At 47.0% G+C, this 23581-nt stretch overlaps 1 protein-coding gene across 1 annotated transcript; it reads left to right on the top strand.

Moving 5' to 3' along the window:
- The first annotated feature begins 440 nt into the window (after positions 1-440).
- On the top strand, positions 441-12844 carry LOC133091330 (mucin-2-like). The gene is made up of 12 exons (XM_061190501.1): positions 441-450; positions 1038-1202; positions 1256-1474; positions 1781-1873; positions 2607-2774; positions 3731-3892; positions 4303-4617; positions 4797-4866; positions 6366-6536; positions 6846-7124; positions 8562-8636; positions 12706-12844. Exons 1-12 carry the CDS (start codon positions 441-443, stop codon positions 12842-12844), a joined length of 1866 nt encoding a protein of 621 aa, XP_061046484.1.
- The last annotated feature ends 10737 nt before the right edge of the window (positions 12845-23581 follow it).

Here is a 23581-nt window from a genome sequence, read left to right as displayed (position 1 = left end):
CTACCACCACCATGATCACTCCTACTTTTAACACAGAAACTAGTACTACCACAACCAAGAGTGCTCCTACTACTACCACAGACTGTGCAACTCATACCACCACCAGGAGTGCTCCTACTTCTACCATAGAAGCTGCTACTCCTACCACCACAACAAGCGAAACTACTTCTAACACAGACCCTCCTAATCTTACCACAACCACGAGAGCACCTACTTCTACCATAGACCCAGCAAATCTTATCACCACCACCAGTGCTCCTACTTCTACCACAGAAACTACTACTCCTACCACAACCACGAATGCAACTGCTTCTACCACAGACACTCCTACTCCTACCACCACCACAAGCGCTCCTACTTCTACCAAAGGCACTACTACACCTACCACAACCACGAGCGCTCCTACTTGTACCACAGAAACTAAAACTCCTACCACTACCATGAGCAGTCGTACTTCTACCCCAGAAACTACTACTACCACCACCATGGGGGCTCCTACTTCTACCACAGACCGTGCAACACCTACCACCACGACAAGCGCTCCTACTTCTACCACAGAACCTGCAACTCCTACCACCACCATGAACGCAACTACTTCTACCACAGACCCTGCTACTCGTACCACCACCACGAGCGCTCCTACTTCTACCACAGAAACAACTACTCCTAACACCATCACTAGTGTTCCTACTTCTACCACAGAAACTGCTACTCCTACAACGACCACGAGCGAAACTACTTCTAACAAGGACCCTGCTACTCCTACCACCACCTCGAGAGCACCTACTTCTACCACAGTAAATGCAACTCCTACCACCACCACGAGGGCTCCTACTTCTACCACAGTAACTACTACACCTACCACCACCACGAGCTCAACAGCTTCTACCAGAGACACTACTACACCAACCACCACCAAGAACTCTCCTACTTCTACCACAGACATTACTACTCCTACCACCACCATGAGCACTCCTACCTCTACCACAGACACTACTATTCCTACCACCACCACGAGAACACCAATTGTACCACAGACCCTGCTACACCTACCACTACCACGAGCACTCCTACTTCTACCACACACACTACTACTCCTACCACCACCACGAGTGCTCCTACTTCTACCACAGAAACTACTACTCCTACCACCACGAGCACCACTACTTCTACCACAGACACTACTACTCCTACCACCACCATAAGAGCACCTACTTGTACAACAGACCCTGCTACAATTCCACTACCAAGAGTGCTCCTACTTCTACCACAGACACGACTTCTCCTACCACCACCACGAGCGCTTATACTTCTACAACAGAAACTACTACTCCCACCACCACCACGAGTGCTGCTACTTCTAACACAGACACTACTACTCCTACCACCACCACGAGCGCTGCTACTTCTACCACAGAAACAACTACTACTACCACCACCACCACAAGCACACTTACTTCTACCCCAGAAACTAGTAGTACCACCACCATGGGAGCTCCTACTTCTACCACAGACCATGCAACTCCTTCCAGCAGCATGAGCGAAACTACTTCTACCACAGATCCTGCAAATCCTACCACCCCCACGAGGTTTCCTACTTCTACCACAGACATTACTACTCCTACAACCACCATGAGCTCTCCTACTTCTACCACAGATACTAGTACTCCCACCACCACAACGAGCGCTCCTACTTCTACCACAGACACTACTACCTCTACCACCAACACGAGCGCTCCTACTTCTACCACAGAAAATAGTACTATCAAAACCAAGTGAGCATCTACTACTACAACAAGCCCTGCTACTCCTACAACCAACACGAGTGCTCCTACTACTACCACAGGAACTACTACTCTTACTACCACCACGAGTGCTCCTAATTCTACCACAGACACTACTACTCCTACCACCACCACGAGCACTCCTACTTCTACCCAAGAAACTACTATTACCACCACCAAGAGAACACCTACTTATACCACAGATCCTGCTACTCCTATCACCACCACGAGTGCTTCTATTTCTATGACAGGAACTACTATTCCTACCACCACCACGAGCGCTCCTACTTCTATTCAAGAAACTACTACCACCACCACCAAGAGAGCACCTACTTCTACCACAGACCCTGCTACTCCTATCACCACCATGAGTGCTCCTACTTCTACCACAGGAATTACTACTCCTACCACTCCATGAGCGCTCCTACTTCTATCACAGAACCTGCTACTCCTACCACCACCACGAGTGCTACTACTTCTACCAAAGACCCTGCTAATCCTACCACCACCACGAGAGCACCTATTTCTACCACAGGCCCTGCTACTCCTAACACAACCACGAGAGCATGTATTTCTACCACAGCCGCTGCTACTCCTACCACCAACATGAGCACTCATATTTCTAACACAGATTCTACTACTCCTACCACGACCAAGAGTGCAACTACTTCTACCACAGAAACTACTACTCCTACCACCAACACGAGCCCAACTACTTCTACCACTGACACTACTACTCCTACTACCGCCACGAGCGATCCTACTTCTACCACAGAACTACTACTCATACCAACACCTACAGTGCTCCTACTTCTACCACAGAAACTACTACTCCTACCACCACCAAGAGTGCAACTACTTCTACCACAGACACTATTACTCCAACAACCACCACGTGCACTCCTACTTCTACCACAGAAACTACTACTTCTACCACCACCACGAGATCTCCTACTCCTACCACAGAAATTACTACTACCACCAACACGAGCAAAACTACTTCAAACACAGACCCTGCTACTCCTACCACAAACACGAGCACTCCTACTTCTAATACAGATATTACTACTCCCACCACTACCACGAGCACTTCTATTCTAAACACAGACACTACTACTCCTACCACTACCACGAGCGCTCATACTTATACCACGTAAACTACTACTCCAACCACCACCACGAGCACTCCTAATTCTACCAGAGACACTACTACTCCTACCACCACCATGAGAACTCCTATTTCTACCAGAGAAACTAGTACTCCTACCACCACCACGAGTGCTCCTACTTCTATCCCTGAGACAACTACTGTTGCCACCACCATGGGCACTCCTACTTCTGCCACAGACACTACTATTCCTACCACCACCACGAGCACCACTACTTCTACCACAGACACTACTACTCCTACCACAACCACGAGCTCTCCTACATCTAACCAGGAAACTACTACTACCATCATTATGGTGGCTACTACTTCTGCCACCGACCGTGCAACTCCTACCACCAGCACCAGCACTCCTACTTCTACAACAGAACCTGCTACTCCTACCAACACCGAGAACGCAACTACTTCTAACAGAGACCCTGTACTCCTACCACCTCCACGAGCACTCATACTATTACAACAGAACCTGCTACACCTACCAACACCAAAAATGCAAGTACTTCTACCACAGACCCTGCTACACCTACCACCCCCATGAGCGCTCCTACTTCTACCACAGAAACTACTACCCCTACCACCACAGCGACATCTCCAAATTTTACCCCAGAAACTACTACTACCACGACCACGAGAGAAACTACTTCTAACACAGACCCTGCTACTCCTACCACCACCACGAGTGCTCCTACTTCTACCACAGAAACTACTACTCTTACCAACAACGCGAGGGCAACTACTTCTACCACAGACACTACTACTCCTGCCACTATCACGTGAGCTCCTACTTCTACCACAGAAACTACTACTACTAGCACCACCACGAGTGCAACTACATCTACCACAGACACTACTACTCTTACCACCACCACGAGCGCTCCTACTTCTACCACAGAAACTACTATGCCTACCACAACCACGAGCAAAACTAATTCTACCACAGGCCCTACTACTCCTACCACCACCACCAATGCTCCTACTTTTAACACAGGAACTACTACTCCTACCAACCCCACGAGTGCTCCTACTTCTACCACAGACACCACAACTCCAACCATCAACACGAACGCTCCTACTACTACCACAGAAACTACTACATCCAAAACAGCCACGAGCGCTCCTACTTCTACCACAGACACTACTACTTCTACCACCAACAGAGAGCTCCTGCTTCTACCACAGAAACTACTACTCCTAAGCCCATGATGAGTGCTCCTACTTCTACCAAAGAAACTACTACTACCACCACCTAGAGAGCATCTTCTTCTAACACAGGACTTGCTATACCTACCACCACCACGGGTGGTCCAACTTCTACCTCAGGAACTACTGCTCCTACCAACAACACGAGAGCTCCTACTTCTACCACAGACACTACGTCTCCTACCACCACCATGAACGTTCCTACTTATACCCCAGGAACTACTACTACCACCACCATGGGGGCTCCTAATTCTACCACAGACCGTGCAAATCCTACCACCACAACGAATGCTCCTGCTTCTACAACAGAATCTGCTACTCCTACTACCACCACGAACACAACTACTTCTACCACAGACCCTGCTACTCCTACCACCACCATGAGCACTCCTACTTCTACCACAGAAACAAGTACTACTACCACCACCACCACTAGCACTCCTACTTCTACCCCAGAAACTACTAGTACCACCACCATGGGGGCTCCTACTTCTACCACAGATCATGCAACTCCTACCACCACCACGAGGTTTCCTATTCTACCACTGACATTACTACTCCTACAACCACCACGAGGTCTCTTAATTCTACCACAGATACTACTACTCTCACCACCACCACGAGTTCTCCTACTTCTACCACAGACACTACTACTCCTACCACTAACACGAGCGCACCTACTTCTACAACAGAAACTAATACTACCAACACCAAGCGAGCACCTACTACTACAACAGGCCCTGCTACTCCTACATCCAACACGAGTGCTCCTAGTACTACCACAGGAACTACTGCTCCTACTACCACCACGAGCACTCCTAATTCTACCACAGACACTACTACCCTTAAAAACCACCACGAGCACTCATACTTCTACCCAAGAAATTACTACAACACCACCAAGAGAGCACCTACTTCTACCACAGACCCTGCTACAACTATCACCACCACGAGTGCTCCTATTTCTACCACAGGGACTAATATTCCTACCACCACCACGAGCGCTCTTACTGCTACCCAAGAAACTACTACCACCACCACCAAGAGAGCACCAATTTCTACCACAGCCCCTGCTACTCCTATCACCACCACGAGTGCTCCTACTTCTACCACAGGAACTACTACTCCTACCACTCCACAAGCGCTCCTACTTCTTCCACAGAACCTGCTACTCCTACCACCACCACGAGTGCTACTACTTCTACCAAAGACCATGCTACTCCTACCACCACCACGAGAGCACCTATTTCTACCAGAGTCCCTGTTATTCCTAACACAACCATGAGAGCATGTATTTATACCACAGCCACTGCTACTCCTACCACCACCATTAGCGCTCATATTTTACCACAGGATCTACTACTCCTACCACCAACAAGAGAGCAACTACTTCTACCACAGAAACTACTACTCCTACCGCCAACAAGAGCCCAAATACTTCTACCACTGACACTACTACTCCTACTACCACCACGAGGGATCCTACTTCTACCACAGAACTACTACTCCTACCAACACTTACAGTGCTCCTACTTCTACCACAGAAACTACTACTCCTACCACCACCACGAGTGCAACTACTTCTACGACACACACTATTACTCTGACAACCACCACGTGTGTTCCTACTTCTACCACAGAAACTACTACTTCTACCACCACCACGAGAGCTCCTACTTCTACCACAGAAACTACTACTACCACCACCACGAGTGAAACTACTTCTAACACAGACCCTGCTACACCTACCGCAACCACGAGCACTCCTACTTATGCCACATAAACTACTACACCCACCACCACCACGAGCGCTCCTAATTCTACCAGAGACACTACTACTCTGACCAACAACATGAGCGCTCCTACTTCTACCAGAGAAACTATGACACCCACCACCAACACAAGCGCTCCTACTTCTACCACATTAACAACTACTCCTACCACCACCACGAGTGCTCCTACTTCTACAACAGAAATTACTACTCCTACCAACACCACGATCCAAACTACTTCTACCACAGACCCTGCAAATCCTACCACTGCAACGAACACTCCTATTTCTACCACAGAAACTACTACACCCACCACCACTACGAGCGCTCCTACTTCTACCACAGAAACTACTACTCCTTCTACCAACATGAGCGCTCCTACTTCTACAACTGAGACTACTACTACTGCCACCACCATGTGCGATCCTACTTCTACCACAGACAGTACTACTCCTACCACCGCCACGAGTGCCACTACTTCTACCACGAACACTACTATTCTTACCACCAACACGAGAGAACCGACTTGTACCACAGACCCTGTTACACATACCACTACCACGAGCGCTTCTACTTCTACCACCGAAACTACTACTCCTACCACCACCATGAGTGCTCCTACTTCTACCCTCAGAAACTAGTACTCCGACCACCACTACGAGCGAAACTCCTTCTACCACAGACACTACTACAGATACACCACCTCGAGTGCTCCTACTTCTACCACAGACATTACTACTATTACCACCACCACGAACACTCCTACTTATATCACAGACCATGCAACTCCTTACAACACCACAAGCACTCCTACTTCTACCACAGACACTACTACTCCTACAACAAACACGAGCGCCCCTACTTCTAACACAGAAACTACTACTCCTACCACCACCATGAATGCTCCTACTTCTACCACAGAAACTACTACTCCTACCAACACCACGAGCACCATTACTTCTACCACAGAAACTACTACTCCTACCACCACCAGAGGAGAACCTACTTGTACCATAGACCTTGCTACAACTACCACTGCCACGAGCGCTCATACTTCTACCACAGAGACTACTACTGCTGCCACCACCATGAGCGTTCCTACTTCTATGATAGAAACTCCTACTCCTACCACCACCACGAACTCCACTACTTCCACCACAGACACTACTACTCCTACCACCAACACGAGAGAACCTACTTGTACCACAGACACTGCTACATCTACCCATAACACGAGTGCTCCTACTACTACCTCCGAAACTACTACTCCTACCACCACCATGAGGGCTCCTAATTCTACCACAGATACTACTACTACCACCACCACGGGGGCTCCTACTTCTACCACAGACCATGCAATTCCTACCACCACCACGAGCGTTTGTACTTCTACCACAGAACCTGCTACTCCTACCACCACTGCGAATGCAACTACTACTACCACAGACCCTGCTAATCCTACCACCACCATGAGCACTCCTACATCTACCACAGAAATTACCACCCCTACCATCACCACGAGATCTCCTACTTCTACCCCAGACACTACTACTACCACAACCATGAGGGAAACTACTTCTAACACAGACCCTGCTACTCATACTACCACCATGAGTGCTCCTACCTCTATCACAAGAACGGTTACTCCCACCACCACCATGAGTGCTCCTATTTCTACCACAGACACTACTACTCCTACCACCACCACGAACGCTCCTACTTATACCAGAGACCGTGCAACTCCTACCAACAACGCAAGGGCTCCTACCTCTACCACAGACACTACTATTCCTACCGAAACCACGAGCGATCCTACTTCTACCATGGAAACTACAACAACCACCACCACGGGGGCTCCTACATCTACCACAGACCGTGCAACTCCTACCACCACCACGAGCGATCCTACTTCTAACACAGAAATTGCTACTCTTACCACCGCTACAAACGCACCTACTTCTACCACAGACCCTGCGACTCCTACCACCACCACGAACGCAACTACTTTTACCACAGAAACAACTACTCCTACCACCACCACGAGCGAAACTACTTCTAGTACAGCCCCTGCTACTCCTACCACCACCACGAGCGCTCCTACTTCTACCACTGAGATTACTACTCCTGTCACCACCACTAGCACTCCTACTTCTACCACAGACACTACTACTCCTACCACCACCACGAGCGCTCCTACTTCTACCACAGAAAATACTACTCTTACCACAACCAAGAGTGCAACTACCTCTACAACTGAAACTACTACTCCTACCACCACCAAGAGTGCAACTACTTCTACCACAAAGACTACTACTCCTACCACCACCACGAGCGCTCCTACTTCTCCCACAGATACTCCTGCTCCCACCACCACCACGAGCACTCCTAATTCTACCACATACACTACTATTCCTACTACCACCTCGAGCGCTCCTACTTCTACCACAGACAATACTATTTCTACCACTAACACGAGCACTCCTACTTCTACCACAGACACTATTACTCCTACCACCACCATGAGCGCTCCTACTTCTACTCAAGAAAATACTACTACCACCACCAAGAGAGCACCTACTTCTACCACAGGCCCTGCTACTTCTACCAACACCACGAGTGCTCCTATTTCTACCACAGGAACTATGACTCCTACCACCACCACGAGCGCTCCTACCTCTACCAAGAAACCTGCTACTCCTACGACCACCACGAGTGCTACTACTTCTACCACAGACCCTGCTACTCCTACCACCACCACGAGAACACCTATTTCTACCACAGGCCCTGCAACACCTACCACAACCAGGAGAGCACGTATTTCTACCACAGGCCCTGCTACTCCTTACCACCACCACGAGCGCTCCTACTGCTACCACAGAAACTAATACTCCTACCACGACCACGAGAGTTCTTACTTCTAACCCAGAAACTATTACTACAACCACCACGAGCAAAACTACTTCTAACACACACCCTGCTACTCCTACCACCACCATGAGCGCTCCTACTTCTACTAAGGAAACTATTACTCCCAACATCACCACGAGCACCTCTATTTATAACACAGACACTACTACTCCTACCACCACCACAAGCGCTCCTACTTCTACCACAGGCATTACTACACCTACCACCACCAAGAGCCTTCCTACTTCTACCACGGAAACTACAACTCCTACCACCACCACGAACACAACTACTTCTACTAAAGACCCTGCTACTCGTACCACCACCACGAGTGCTCCTACTTCTAACACAGAAACAACTACTCCTACCACCACCACGAGCGAAACTACTTCTAACACAGACCCTGCAACTCCTACCACCACCTCGAGAGCACCTACTTCTACCACCGACACTCCAACTCCTACCACCTTCACGAGCGCTCCTAATGCTACCACAGAAACTACTACTCCTACAACAACCACGAGCTTAACTGCTTGTACCACTGACACTCCAACTCCTACCACCTTCACGAGCACTCCTACTTCAGCCACAGAAACTACTACTCCCACCTCCATCACGAGCACTCCTAATTCTACCACAGACACTACTACCCCTACCACCAGCATGAGCACTCCTACCTCTACCACAGAAACTATTACTCCTACTGCCACCACGAGCGCTCCTACTTCTACCACAGACACTACTACTCCTAACACCACCACGAGCACTCCTACTTCTACCACAGACACTACTATTCCTACCATCACCACGAGTGCTCCTACTTCTACCACAGACAATACTACTTCTACCACTAACACGAGCACTCCTACTTCTACCACAGAAACTATTACTCTTACCACCACCATGAGCACTCTTACTTCTACCCAAGAAACTACTACTACCACCACCAAGAGAGCACCTACTTCTACCACATGCTCTGCTACTTCTACCATCACCACGAGTGCTCCTCCTTCTACCACAGGAACTACTACTCCTACCACCACCACGAGCACCACTACTTCTACCACAGACACTACTATTCCTACCACCACCACGAGAACACCTACCTGTAGCACAGTCCCTGCTACACATACCACTACCACTAGCACTCCTATTTCTACCACAGGAACTACTACTCCTACCACCACCACGAATGCTCCTACTTCTAACACAGAAACTACTACTCCTACCTCCACCACAAGCACCATTACTTCTACCAGAAACTACTACTCCTACCACCACCAGAGGAGCACCTACTTGTACCACAGACCTTGCTACAACTACCACTACCACGAGCGCTCTTACTTCTACCGCAGACACGACTACACTACCACCACCATGAGCGCTCCTACTTCTACCACAGAAACTACTAGACCCAACACCACCATGAGTGCTCCTACTTCTACCACAGACACTACTACACCTACCACCACCACAAGCGCTCCTACTTCTACCACAGAAACTACTACACCTACCACCACCACGATCGCTCCTACTTCTACCACTGAGACTACTACTCTTGCCACCACCACGAGCAATCCTACTTCTACCCCAGAAACTACTACTTCCACCAGCATGGGGGCTCCAACTTCTACCACAAACCGTTCAACTCCTACCACCACCACGAGCGCTTCTAATTCTACCGCTAAACCTGCTACTCCTACCACCACCTCTAGTGCTACTTCTTCTACCACAGACCCTGCTACACCTACAACCACCACGAGAGCACCTATTTCTACCACAGCCCCTGCTACTGTTACCACCACCACGAGCGCTCCTACTTCTACAAAAGAAACTACTACTCCTACCTCCACCACCAATGCTCCTATTTTACCACAGATACTAATACTCCCACCACCAACGCGAGCGCTCCTACTTCTACCCCAGATACTACTACTACCACCAACACGGGGGCTCCTACTTCTACCACAGTCCATGCAACTCCTACCACCACCACGAGCGCTTGTACTTCTACCACAGACCCTGCTACTCCTACCACCATCATGAGCGCTCCTATTTCTACCACAGAAACTACTACCCCTACCAACACCAGGAGATCTCCTATTTCTACCCCAGAAACTACTACTACCACGACCACGAGGGAAACTACTTCTAACACAGACCCTTCTGCTCATACTACCACCACGAGTGCTCCTACATCTATCACAAGAACGGCTACTCCCACCACCACCACGAGCACTCCTATTTCTACCACAGACACTACTACTCCTACCACCACCACGAACGCTCCTACTTATACCAGAGACCATGCAACTCCTACCAATACCGCAAGGGCTCCTACTTCTACCACAGACACTACTACTCCTACCAAAACCACGAGCGATCCTACTTCTACCACGGAAACTATAACAACCACCACCACGGGGGCTCCTGCATCTACCACAGACCATGCAACTCCTACCACCACCACGAGCGATCCTACTTCTAACACAGAAATTGCTACACTTACCACCACTACGAACGCATCTACTTCTACCACAGACCCTGCTACTCCTACCACCTTCACGAGTGCACCTACTTCTACCACAGAAACAACTACTCCTACCACCAACACAAGGGCTCCTACTTCTACCACAGAAACTACTACTCCTACCACCACCACGAGCGCTCCTACTTCTACCAATGAGAATACTACTCCTGCCACCACCATTAACTCTCCTACTTCTACCACAGACACTACTACTCCTACCACCACCATGAGCACCAGTATTTCTAACACAGAACTACTACATCTACGACCACGATGAGAGCACGAACTTGTACCACCGACCCTGCTACACCTACCACTACCACGAACACTCCTACTTCTACCGCAAAATCTACTACTCCGACCACCACCACGATCGCTCCTATTCTACCACAGAAACTACTACTCCTACCACCACCAAGAGTGCAACTACTTCTACCACAGAAACTACTAATCCTACCACCACCATGAGCGCAACTACTACCACAGACACTACTACACCTACCACCACCATGAGCGTTCCTACTTTTACCACAGATATTCCTAATCCCACCACCAGCACGAACGCTCCTACTTCTACCACAGACTCTACTACTCCTACCACCACCACGAGCGCTCCTACTTCTACCAAAGTACTACTACTCCTACCACCACCACGAACGCTCCTAGTTCTACCACAGACACTACTACTCCTACAACCAGCACAAGCGCTCCTACTTCTACCACAGACACTACTACACCTACCACCACCACGAGCGCTTCTAATTCTACCAGAGACACTACTATTCCTACAACCAGCACGAGCGCTCCTACTTCTACCACAGATACTCCTACTCCCACCACCACCACGAGCACTCCTCCTTCTACCACATACACTACTACACCTACCACCACCACGAACGCAACTAATTCTACCACAGACCCTGGTAATCCTACCACCAGCACAAGCGTTCCTACTTCTACCACAGAAACAATTACTTCTACCACCACCACACGTGCTCCTACTTCTATCACTGAGACAACTACTGTTGCCCCACCACGAGCATTCCTACTTCTACCACAGACACTACTACTCCTACCACCACCACGAGTGCCACTACTTCTACCACAGACACTATGACTCCTACCACAACCATGAACGATCCTACTTCTAACCCAGAAAACACTACTACCACCACTATGGGGGCTACTACTTCTACCACAGACCGTGCAACTCCTACCACCTCCACGAGCACTCCTACTTCTACAACAGAACCTGCTACTCCTACCAACACCAAGAACGCAACTACTTCTACCACAGACCCTGTACTCCTACCACCACCACGAGCGCTCCAACTTCTACCACAGAAAATACTACTCCTACAACCACCACGAGCGCTTCTACTTCTTCCAAAGACAGTACTACTCCTTCCACAACCACGAGCGCTCCTACTTCTACCTCAGAGACTACTACACCTACCACCACCACGATCGCTCCTACTTCTAACACTGAGACTACTACTCCTGCCACCACCACGAGCAGTCCTACTTCTACCCAAGAAACTACTACTTCCACCAGCATGGGGGCTCCAACTTCTACCACAAACCGTGCAACTCCTACCACCACCACGAGCACTCCTAATTCTACTGCTAAACTGCTATTCCTACCACCACCACTAGTGCTACTACTTGTACCACAGACCCTGCTACACCTACAACCACCACGAGAGCACCTATTTCTACCACAGCCCCTGCTACTGCTACCACCACCACGAGCACTCCTACTTCTACAAAAGAAACTACTACTCCTACCTCCACCACGAGCGCTCCTATTTTACCACAGATACTACTATTCCCACCACCAACGCGAGCGCTCCTACTTCTACCCCAGATACTAGTACTACCACCAACACGGGGGCTCCTACTTCTACCACAGACCGCGCAACTCCTACCACCACCACGAGCACTTGTACTTCTACCACAGACCGCGCAACTCCTACCACCACCACGAGCGCTTGTACTTCTACCACAGACCCTGCTACTCCTACCGCCATCATGAGCGCTCCTATTTCTACCACAGAAACTACTACCCCTACCAACACCAGGAGATCTCCTATTCATACCCCAGAAACTACTACTACCACGACCATGAGGGAAACTACTTCTAACACAGACCCTGCTACTCATACTACCACCACGAGTGCTCCTACTTAAATCACAAGAACGGCTACTCCCACCACCACCACGAGCGCTCCTATTTCTACCACAGACACTACTACTCTTACCACCACCACGAATGCTCCTACTTATACCAGAGACCATGCAACTCCTACCAATACCGCAAGTACTCCTACTTCTACCACAGACACTATTACTCCTACCAAAACCACGAGCGATCCTACTTCTACCACGGAAACTATAACAAGCAACACCAAGGGGGCTCCTACATCTACCACAGACCGTGCAACTCCTACCACCACCACGAGCGATCCTACTTCTAACACAGAAATTGCTACTCTTACCACCACTATGAACGCATCTACTTCTACCACAGACCCTGCTACTCCTACCACCACCACGAACGCAACTACTTCTACCACAGAAACAACTACTCCTACCAGCACCACGAGTGCTCCTACTTCTACCACAGAAACTACTACACCTATCACCATCACGAGCAAAACTACTTCTAACACAGACCCTGCTACTCCTACCACCACCACGAGTGCTCCTACTTCTATCACAAGAACGATTACTCCTACCGCCACCATGAGCGCTCCTACATCAACAACAGACACTAGTACTCCTACCACCACCATGAGCACTCCTACCTCTACCACAGAAACTACTACTCCTACCACCACCACGAGCACAATTACTTCTACCACAGACACTACTATTCCTACCACCACCACGAGAACACCTACTTGTACCACAGACCCGGCTACCCTTACCACTACCACGAGCTCTCCTATTTCTACCACAGACACTACTACTCCTAACACCACCACAAGCGCTCCTACTTCTACCACAGATACTCCTACTCCCACCACCACCATGAGCGCTCCTACTTCTACCACAGACAGTATTACACCTACCACCAACACGAACGCAACTACTTCTACCACAGACCCTGCAACTCCTACCAACACCACGAGGTTTCCTACATCTACCAAAGACATTACTACTCCTACCACCACCACGACCGCTCCTAATTTACCACAGACACTACTACTACTACCACCTCCACGAGCGCTACTACTTCTACCACAGACACTACTACTCCTACCACCACCACAAGCGCTCCTACTACTACAAAAGACGGTCAACACCTACCACCACCACGAGCGCTCCTACTTCTACCACAGACAGTGCTATTCCTATCACTACCACGAGTGCTCTTATTTCTAACCCAGAATCTACTACTACCACCACCACAGCGGCTCCTACATCTACCACAGACCAGGCAACTCCTACCACCACCACCAGCCCTGCTACTTCTACCACAGAAATTGCTACTCCTATCACCACCAGGAACGCATCTACTTCTACCACAGACCCTGCTACTCCTACCACCACCACAAGCGCACCTACTTCTACCACAGAAACAACTACTCCTACCACCACCAGAAGTGCTCCTACTTCTACCACAGAAACTACTACTCATACCACCACCACGAACGCTCCTACTTCTACCAGTGAGACTACTACTCCTGCCACCACGATTAACGCTCCTACTGCTACCACAGACATTACTACTCCTACCACCACCACGAGCACCACTATTTCTAACACAGAACTACTACTCCTATGACCACCACAAGAGCACGAACTAGTACCACCGACCCTGCTACACCTACCACTACCACGAGCACTCCTACTTCTACTGCAAAAACTACTACTCCGACCACCACCACGAGCACTCCTACTTCTACCACAGAAACTACCACTCCTACCACCGCCATGAGTGTAACTACTTCTACCACAGACACTACTACACCTACCACCACCATGAGCGTTCCTAATTTTACCACAGATATTCCTAATCCCCCCACCACCATGAGTGCTCCTACTTCTACCACAGACATTGCTACACCTACCACCACCACGAGCGCTCCTACTTATACCACAGTCCGTGCATCTCCTACCACCACCACAAGCGCTCTTACTTCTACCACAGACACTACTAAACCGACCACCACCACGAGCGCTCCTACTTCTACCACAGAAACTACTACCCTACCACCACCATGAGAGATCCTACTTCTACACCAGAAACTACTACTACCACCACCAACGGGGCTCCAAATTCTACCACAGACCATGCAACTCCTACCAACACCATGAGCACTCCTACTTCTACCACAGAACCTGCTACTCCTACCAGCACTACGAACGGAACTACTTCAACCACAGACCCTGCTACTTGTACCGCCACCCCGAGTGCTCCTATTCTACCACAGTAACAACTACTCCTATCACCAACACGAGTGCTCCTACTTTTACCACAGCAACTAGTACAACTAACACCTCCACGAGCGAAACTTCTTCTAACACAGACTCTGCTACTGCTACCACCACTTAGAGATCACCTACTTCTACCACTGACCCTCCAACACCTACAACCGCCACGAGTGCTCCTACTTCTAATGCTGAAATTACTACTCCTATCACACCACGAGCACAACTGCTTCTACCACAGACCCTGTACTCCTACCACCACCACGAGAGCTCCAACTTCTACCACAGAAACTACTATTCCTACAACCACCACGAGCGCTTCTACTTCTACCAAAAAAACTACTACTCCTACCACAACCACGAGCGGTCCTACTTCTACCACAGACATTACTACTCCTACCACCACCAAGAGTGCAGTACCACTCCACGAGAGCACGAACTTGTACCACCGACCCTGATACACCTACCACTACCACGAGCATTCCTACTTCTACCGCAAAAACTACTACTCTGACCACCACCACGAGCGCCCCTACTTGTACCACAGAAACTACTACTCCTACCACCACCAAGAGTGCAGCAACTTCTACCACAGAATCTACTACTCCTACCACCACCACGAGCGCAACTACTTCTACCACAGGCACTACTACTCCTACCACCACCATGAGCATTCCTACATTTACCACAGATATTCCTACTCCCACGACCACCACGAGCTCTCCTACTTCTACCAGAGACTCTACTACTCCTACCAAAACCACGAGCACTCCTACTTCTACCACAGACACTACTACTCCTACCACCACCATGAGCGTTCCTACTTTTACCACAGATATTCCTACCACCTCCTCCACCACGGGCGTTCCTACTTCTACTGCAGACACTACTACTCCTACAACCAGCACGAGTGCTCCTACTTCTACCACAGATATTCCTACTCCCACCACCACCACGAGCGCTCCTTTTACCACAGACACTACTACACCTACCACCACCACGAGCGCTCCTACTTCTACCCAGAAAATACTACTACCACCACCCCGAGAGCATCTACTTCTACCACAGGCCCAGCTACTCCTACCACCACCACGAGTACTCCTACTACTACCACAAGTACTACTACTCCTACCACCACCTCGAGCGCTCCTACTTCTACCACAGACACTTCTACTCCTACCACGAACACGAACGCTCCTATTTCTACCAAAGAAAGTACTGGAGGGAGGGGCAAGATGGCGGAAGACTAAGACGCGGAGATCACCTTCCTCCCCACAGATACATGAGAAATACATCTACACGTGGAACTGCTCCTACAGAACACCCACTGAACGCTGGCAGAAGACGTCAGACCTCCCAAAAGGCAAGAAAATCCCCACGTACTTGGGTAGGGCAAAAGAAAAAAGAAATAACAGAGACAAAAGAATAGGGACGGGACCTGCACCAGTGGGAGGGAGCTGTGAAGGAGGAAAGGTTTCCACACACTAGGAAGCCCCTTCGTGGGCAGAGACTGCGGGTAGCAGAGGGGGGAAGCTTCAGAGCCACGGAGGAGAGCGCAGCCACAGTGGTGCGGAGGGCAAAGTGGAGATTCCCGCACAGAGGAGCGGTGCCGACCAGCACTCACCAGCCCGAGAGGCTTGTCTGCTCACCCGCCGGGGCGGGCGGGGGCTGGGAGCTGAGGCGCGGGCTTCGGTCGGATCCCAGGGAGAGGACTGGGGTTGGCTGCGTGAACACAGCCTGAAGGGTCTAGCGCACCACAACTAGCCGGGAGGGTGCACGAGAAAAAGTCTGCAGCTGCCGAAGAGGCGGGAGACTTTTTCTTGCCTCTTTGTTTCGCGGCGTGCAAGGAGAGGGGATTCAGAGCGCCACTTAAACGAACTCCAGAGACGGGCGCGAGCCGCGGCTATCAGCGCGGACCCCAGAGACGGGCATGAGACGCTAAGGCTGCTGCTGCCGCCACCAAACAGCCTGTGGGCGAGCACAGGTCATTTTCCACACCGCCCCTCCCGGGAGCCTGTGCAGCCCGCCACGGCCAGGCTCCCGTAATCCGGGGACAACTTCCCCGGGAGAGCGCACGGCGCGCCTCAGGCTGCTGCAACGTCACGCCGGCTTCTGCCGCCGCAGGCTCGCCCCGCCTCCTCCGTACCGCTCCCTCCCCCCGGCCTGACTGAGCCAGAGCCCCCGAATCAGCTGCTCCTTTAACCCCGCTCTGTCTGGGCGGGGAACAGACGCCCTCAGGGGACCTACATGCAGAGGCGGGTCCAAATCCAAAGCTGAACCCCGGGAGCTGTACGAACAAAGAAGAGAAAGGGAAATCTCTCCCAGCAGCCTCAGAAGCAGCGGATTAAAGCTCCACAAACAACTTGATGTGCCTGCATCTGTTGAATACCTGAATAGACAACGAATCATCCCAAATTTAGGAGATGGACTTTGGGAGCAGGATATATTAACTTTTCCCCTTTTCCTTTTTTTTGTGAGTGTAGATGTGTATGCTTCTGGGTGAGATTTTGTCTGTATAGCTTTGCTCTCACCCTTAGTCCTAGGGTTAGGTCCGTCCGTTTTTTTTGTTTGTTTTGTTTTTGTTTTTTTTTTTTGGCTTAAAAATTTTTTTTCCCTAATAAATGTTTTCTTAATAATTTTTTCCTTATTTTCTATTTTTAAAAAAATTTTTAATAATTTTTTTTCATATTTTTTATTTTAAAAAATTAAAAAATTTTTTTTCTTAATAAATTTTTTCTAAATAATTTTTTTCTTATTTTTAGTATAAAAAATTAATAAATCTATTTTTAAAAATTAAAAAAAATTTTTTTTCTTAATAAATTTACTCTTAATAATTTTTTTTCTTATTTTTTATTATAATTGCTTTATTTTATTTTATTTTATCCTCTTTTTTTCTTTCTTTCCATTTTTTCTCCCTTTTATTCTGAGCCGTGTGGATGAAAGGCTCTTGGTGCTCCAGCCAGGCATCAGGGCTGTGCCTCTGAGGTGGGAGAGCCAACTTCAGGACACTGGTCCACAAGAGACCTCCCAGCTCCACGTAATACCAAACGGCGAAAATCTCTCACAGATCTCCATCTCAACATCAAGACCCAGCTTCACTCAACGACCAGCAAGCTACAGTGCTGGACACCCTATGCCAAACAACTAGCAAGAGAGGAACACAGCCCCATCCATTAACAGAGAGGCTGCCTAAAATCATAATAAGGCCACAGACACCCCAAAACACACCACCAGACGTGGACGAACCCACCAGAAAGACAACATCCAGCCTCATCCACCAGAACACAGGCACTAGTTCCCTCCACCAGGAAACCTACACAACCCACTGAACCAACCTTAGCCACTGGGGACAGATACCAAAAACAATGGGAACTACGAACCTGCAACCTGTGAAAAGGAGACCCCAAACACAGTAAGATAAGCAAAATGAGAAGACAGAAAAACACACAGCAGATGAAGGAGCAGGGTCAAAACACACCAGACCTAACAAATGAAGAGGAAATAGGTAGTCTACCTGAAAAAGAATTCAGAATAATGATAGTAAGGATGATCCAAAGTCTTGGAAATAGAATAGACAAAATGCAAGAAACATTTAACAAGGACGTAGAAGAACTAAAGAGGAACCAAGAAACGATGACAAGCACAATAAATGAAATTAAAAATACTCTAGATGGGATCAATAGCAGAATAACTGAGGCAGAAGAACGGATAAGTGACCTGGAAGATAAAATGGTGGAAATAACTACTGCAGACCAGAATAAAGAAAAAAGAATGAAAAGAACTGAGGACAGTCTCAGAGACCTCTGGGACAACATTAAACGCACCAACATTCGAATCATAGGGGTCCCAGAAGAAGAAGAGAAAAAGAAAGGGACTGAGAAAATATTTGAAGAGATTATAGTTGAAAACTTCCCTAATATGGGAAAGGAAATAGTTAATCAAGTCCTGGAAGCACAGAGAGTCCCATACAGGATAAATCCAAGGAGAAACACACCAAGACACATATTAATCAAACTATCAAACATTAAATATAAAGAAAACATATTAAAAGCAGCAAGGGAAAAACAACAGATAACACACAAGGGCATCCCCATAAGGTTAACAGCTGATCTTTCAGCAGAAACGCTGCAAGCCAGAAGGGAGTGGCAGGATATACTTAAAGTGATGAAGGAGAAAAACCTACAACCAAGATTACTCTACCCAGCAAGGATCTCATTCAGATTTGATGGAGAAATTAAAACCTTTACAGACAAGCAAAAGCTGAGAGAGTTCAGCACCACCAAACCAGCTTTACAACAAATGCTAAAGGAACTTCTCTAGGCAAGAAACACAAGAGAAGGAAAACACCTACAATAACAAACCCAAAACATTTAAGAAAATGGGAATAGGAACATACATATCGATAATTACCTTAAATGTAAATGGATTAAATGCTCCCACCAAAAGACACAGACTGGCTGAATGGGTACAAAAACAAGACCCATATATATGCTGTCTACAAGAGACCCACTTCAGACCTAGAGACACATACAGACTGAAAGTGAGGGGATGGAAAAAGATATTCCATGCAAATGGAAATCAAAAGAAAGCTGGAGTAGCAATTCTCATATCAGACAAAATAGACTTTAAAATAAAGACAATTACAAGAGACAAAGACGGACACTATATAATGATCAAGGGATCGATCCAAGAGGAAGGTATAACAATTGTAAATATTTATGCACCCAACATAGGAGCAACTCAATACATAAGGCAAATACTAACAGCCATAAAAGGGGAAATCGACAGTAACACAATCATAGTAGGGGACTTTAACACCCCACTTTCACCAATGGACAGATCATCCAAAATGAAAATAAATAAGGAAACACAAGCTTTAAATGATACATTAAACAAGATGGACTTAATTGATATTTATAGGACATTCCACCCAAAAACAACAGAATACACATTTTTCTCAAGTGCTCATGGAACATTCTCCAGGATAGATCATATCTTGGGTCACAAATCAAGCCTTGGTAAATTTAAAAAAATTGAAATCGTATCAAGTATCTTTTCCGACCACAACGCTATGAGACTAGATATCAATTACAGGAAAAGATCTGTAAAAAATACAAACACATGGAGGCTACACAATACACTACTTAATAACGAAGTAATCACTGAAGAAATCAAAGGGGAAATCAAAAAATACCTAGAAACAAATGACAATGGAGACACGACGATCCAAAACCTATGGGATGCAGCAAAAGCAGTTCTAAGAGGGAAGTTTATAGCAATACAAGCCTACCTCAAGAAACAGGAAACATCTCGAATAAACAACCTAACCTTGCACCTAAAGCAATTAAAGAAAGAAGAACAAAAAAACCCCAAAGCTAGCAGAAGGAAAGAAATCATAAAGATCAGATCAGAAATAAATGAAAAAGAAATGAAGGAAACAATAGCAAAAATCAATGAAACTAAAAGCTGGTTCTTTGAGAAGATAAACAAAATTGATAAACCATTAGCCAGACTCATCAAGAGAAAAAAGGAGAAGACTCAAATCAATAGAATTAGAAATGAAAAAGGAGAAGTAACCACTGACACTGCAGAAATACAAATGATCATAAGAGATTACTACAAGCAACTCTATGCTAATAAAATGGACAACCTGGAAGAAATGGACAGATTCTTAGAAATGCACAACCTGCCGAGACTGAACCAGGAAGAAATAGAAAATATGAACAGACCAATCACCAGCACTGAAATTGACACTGTGATTAAAAATCTTCCAACACACAAAAGCCCAGGACCAGATGGCTTCACAGGCGAATTCTATCAAACATTTAGAGAAGAGCTAACACCTATCCTTCTCAAACTCTTCCAAAATATTGCAGAGGGAGGAACACTCCCCAACTCATTCTACGAGGCCACCATCACCCTGATACCAAAACCAGACAAAGATGTCACAAAGAAAGAAAACTACAGGCCAATATCACTGATGAACATAGATGCAAAAATCCTCAACAAAATACTAGCAAACAGAATCCAACAGCACATTAAAAGGATCATACACCATGATCAAGTGGGGTTTATTCCAGGAATGCAAGGATTCTTCAATATACGCAAATCAATCAACGTGATACATCATATTAACAAATTGAAGGAGAAAAACCATATGATCATCTCAATAGATGCAGAGAAAGCTTTCGACAAAATTCAACACCCATTTATGATAAAAGTCCTGCAGAAAGTAGGCATAGAGGGAACTTTCCTCAACATAATAAAGGCCGTATATGACAAACCCACAGCCAACATTGTCCTCAATGGTGAAAAACTGAAACCATTTCCACTAAGATCAGGAACAAGACAAGGTTGCCCACTCTCACCACTATTATTCAACATAGTTTTGGAAGTGTTAGCCACAGCAATCAGAGACGAAAAAGAAATAAAAGGAATCCAAATCGGAAAAGAAGAAGTAAAGCTGTCACTGTTTGCAGATGACATGATACTATACATAGAGAATCCAAAAGATGCTACCAGAAAACTACTAGAGCTAATCAATGAATTTGGTAAAGTAGCAGGATACAAAATTAATGCACAGAAATCTCTTGCATTCCTGTATACTAATGATGAAAAATCTGAAAGTGAAATTAAGAAAACACTCCCGTTTACCATTGCAACAAAAAGAATAAAATACCTAGGAATAAACCTACCTAAGGAGACAAAAGACCTGTATGCAGAAAATTATAGGACACTGATGAAAGAAATTAAAGATGATACAAATAGATGGAGAGATATACCATGTTCTTGGATTGGAAGAATCAACATTGTGAAAATGACTCTGCTACCCAAAGCAATCTACAGATTCAATGCAATCCCTATCAAACTACCACTGGCATTTTTCACAGAACTAGAACAAAAAATTTCACAATTTGTATGGAAACACAAAAGACCCCGAATAGCCAAAGCAATCTTGAGAACGAAAAATGGAGCTGGAGGAATCAGGCTCCCTGACTTCAGACTATATTACAAAGCTACAGTAATCAAGACAGTTTGGTACTGGCACAAAAACAGAAATATAGATCAATGGAACAGGATAGAAAGCCCAGAGATAAGCCCACGCACATATGGTCACCTTATCTTTGATAAAGGAGGCAAGCATATACAGTGGAGAAAAGACAGCCTCTTCAATAAGTGGTGCTGGGAAAACTGGACAGGTACATGTAAAAGTATGAAATTAGAACACTCCCTAACACCATACACAAAAATAAACTCAAAATGGATTAAAGACCTAAGTGTAAGGCCAGACACTATCAAACTCTTAGAGGAAAACATAGGCAGAACACTGTATGACATAAGTCACAGCAAGATCCTTTTTGACCCAGGTCCTAGAGAAATGGAAATAAAAACACAAATAAACAAATGGGACCTAATGAAACTTAAAAGCTTTTGCACAGCAAAGGAAACCATAAACAAGACCAAAAGACAACCCTCAGAATGGGAGAAAATATTTGCAAATGAAGCAACGGACAAAGGATTAATCTCCAAGATTTACAAGCAGCTCATGCAGCTCAATAACAAAAAAACAAACAACCCAATCCAAAAATGGGCAGAAGACCTAAATAGACATTTCTCCAAAGAAGAGATACAGATTGCCAACAGACACATGAAAGAATGCTCAACATCATTAATCATTAGAGAAATGCAAATCAAAACTACAATGAGGTATCATCTCACACCGGTCAGAATGGCCATCATCAAAAAATCTAGAAACAATAAATGCTGGAGAGGGTGTGGAGAA

Source organism: Eubalaena glacialis, chromosome 1, assembly GCF_028564815.1.
Source record: "Eubalaena glacialis isolate mEubGla1 chromosome 1, mEubGla1.1.hap2.+ XY, whole genome shotgun sequence".
Classification (NCBI taxonomy): domain Eukaryota; kingdom Metazoa; phylum Chordata; class Mammalia; order Artiodactyla; family Balaenidae; genus Eubalaena; species Eubalaena glacialis.
The sequence above is the reverse complement of the archived record's forward strand: the minus strand, read 5'-3'. Positions and strand labels throughout refer to the sequence as shown.

What these genes read in the sequence shown, in the direction of transcription:
- LOC133091330 (XM_061190501.1), top strand. An exon ending in TACTCTTACTACCACCACGA is followed by an intron (nt 1,874 to 2,606) that starts GTGCTCCTAATT and finishes CTTCTACCACAG; the next exon opens with AAACTACTACTCCTACCACC. An exon ending in TACTCCTACCACCACCATGA is followed by an intron (nt 6,537 to 6,845) that starts GTGCTCCTACTT and finishes CTTCTACCACAG; the next exon opens with AAACTACTACTCCTACCAAC.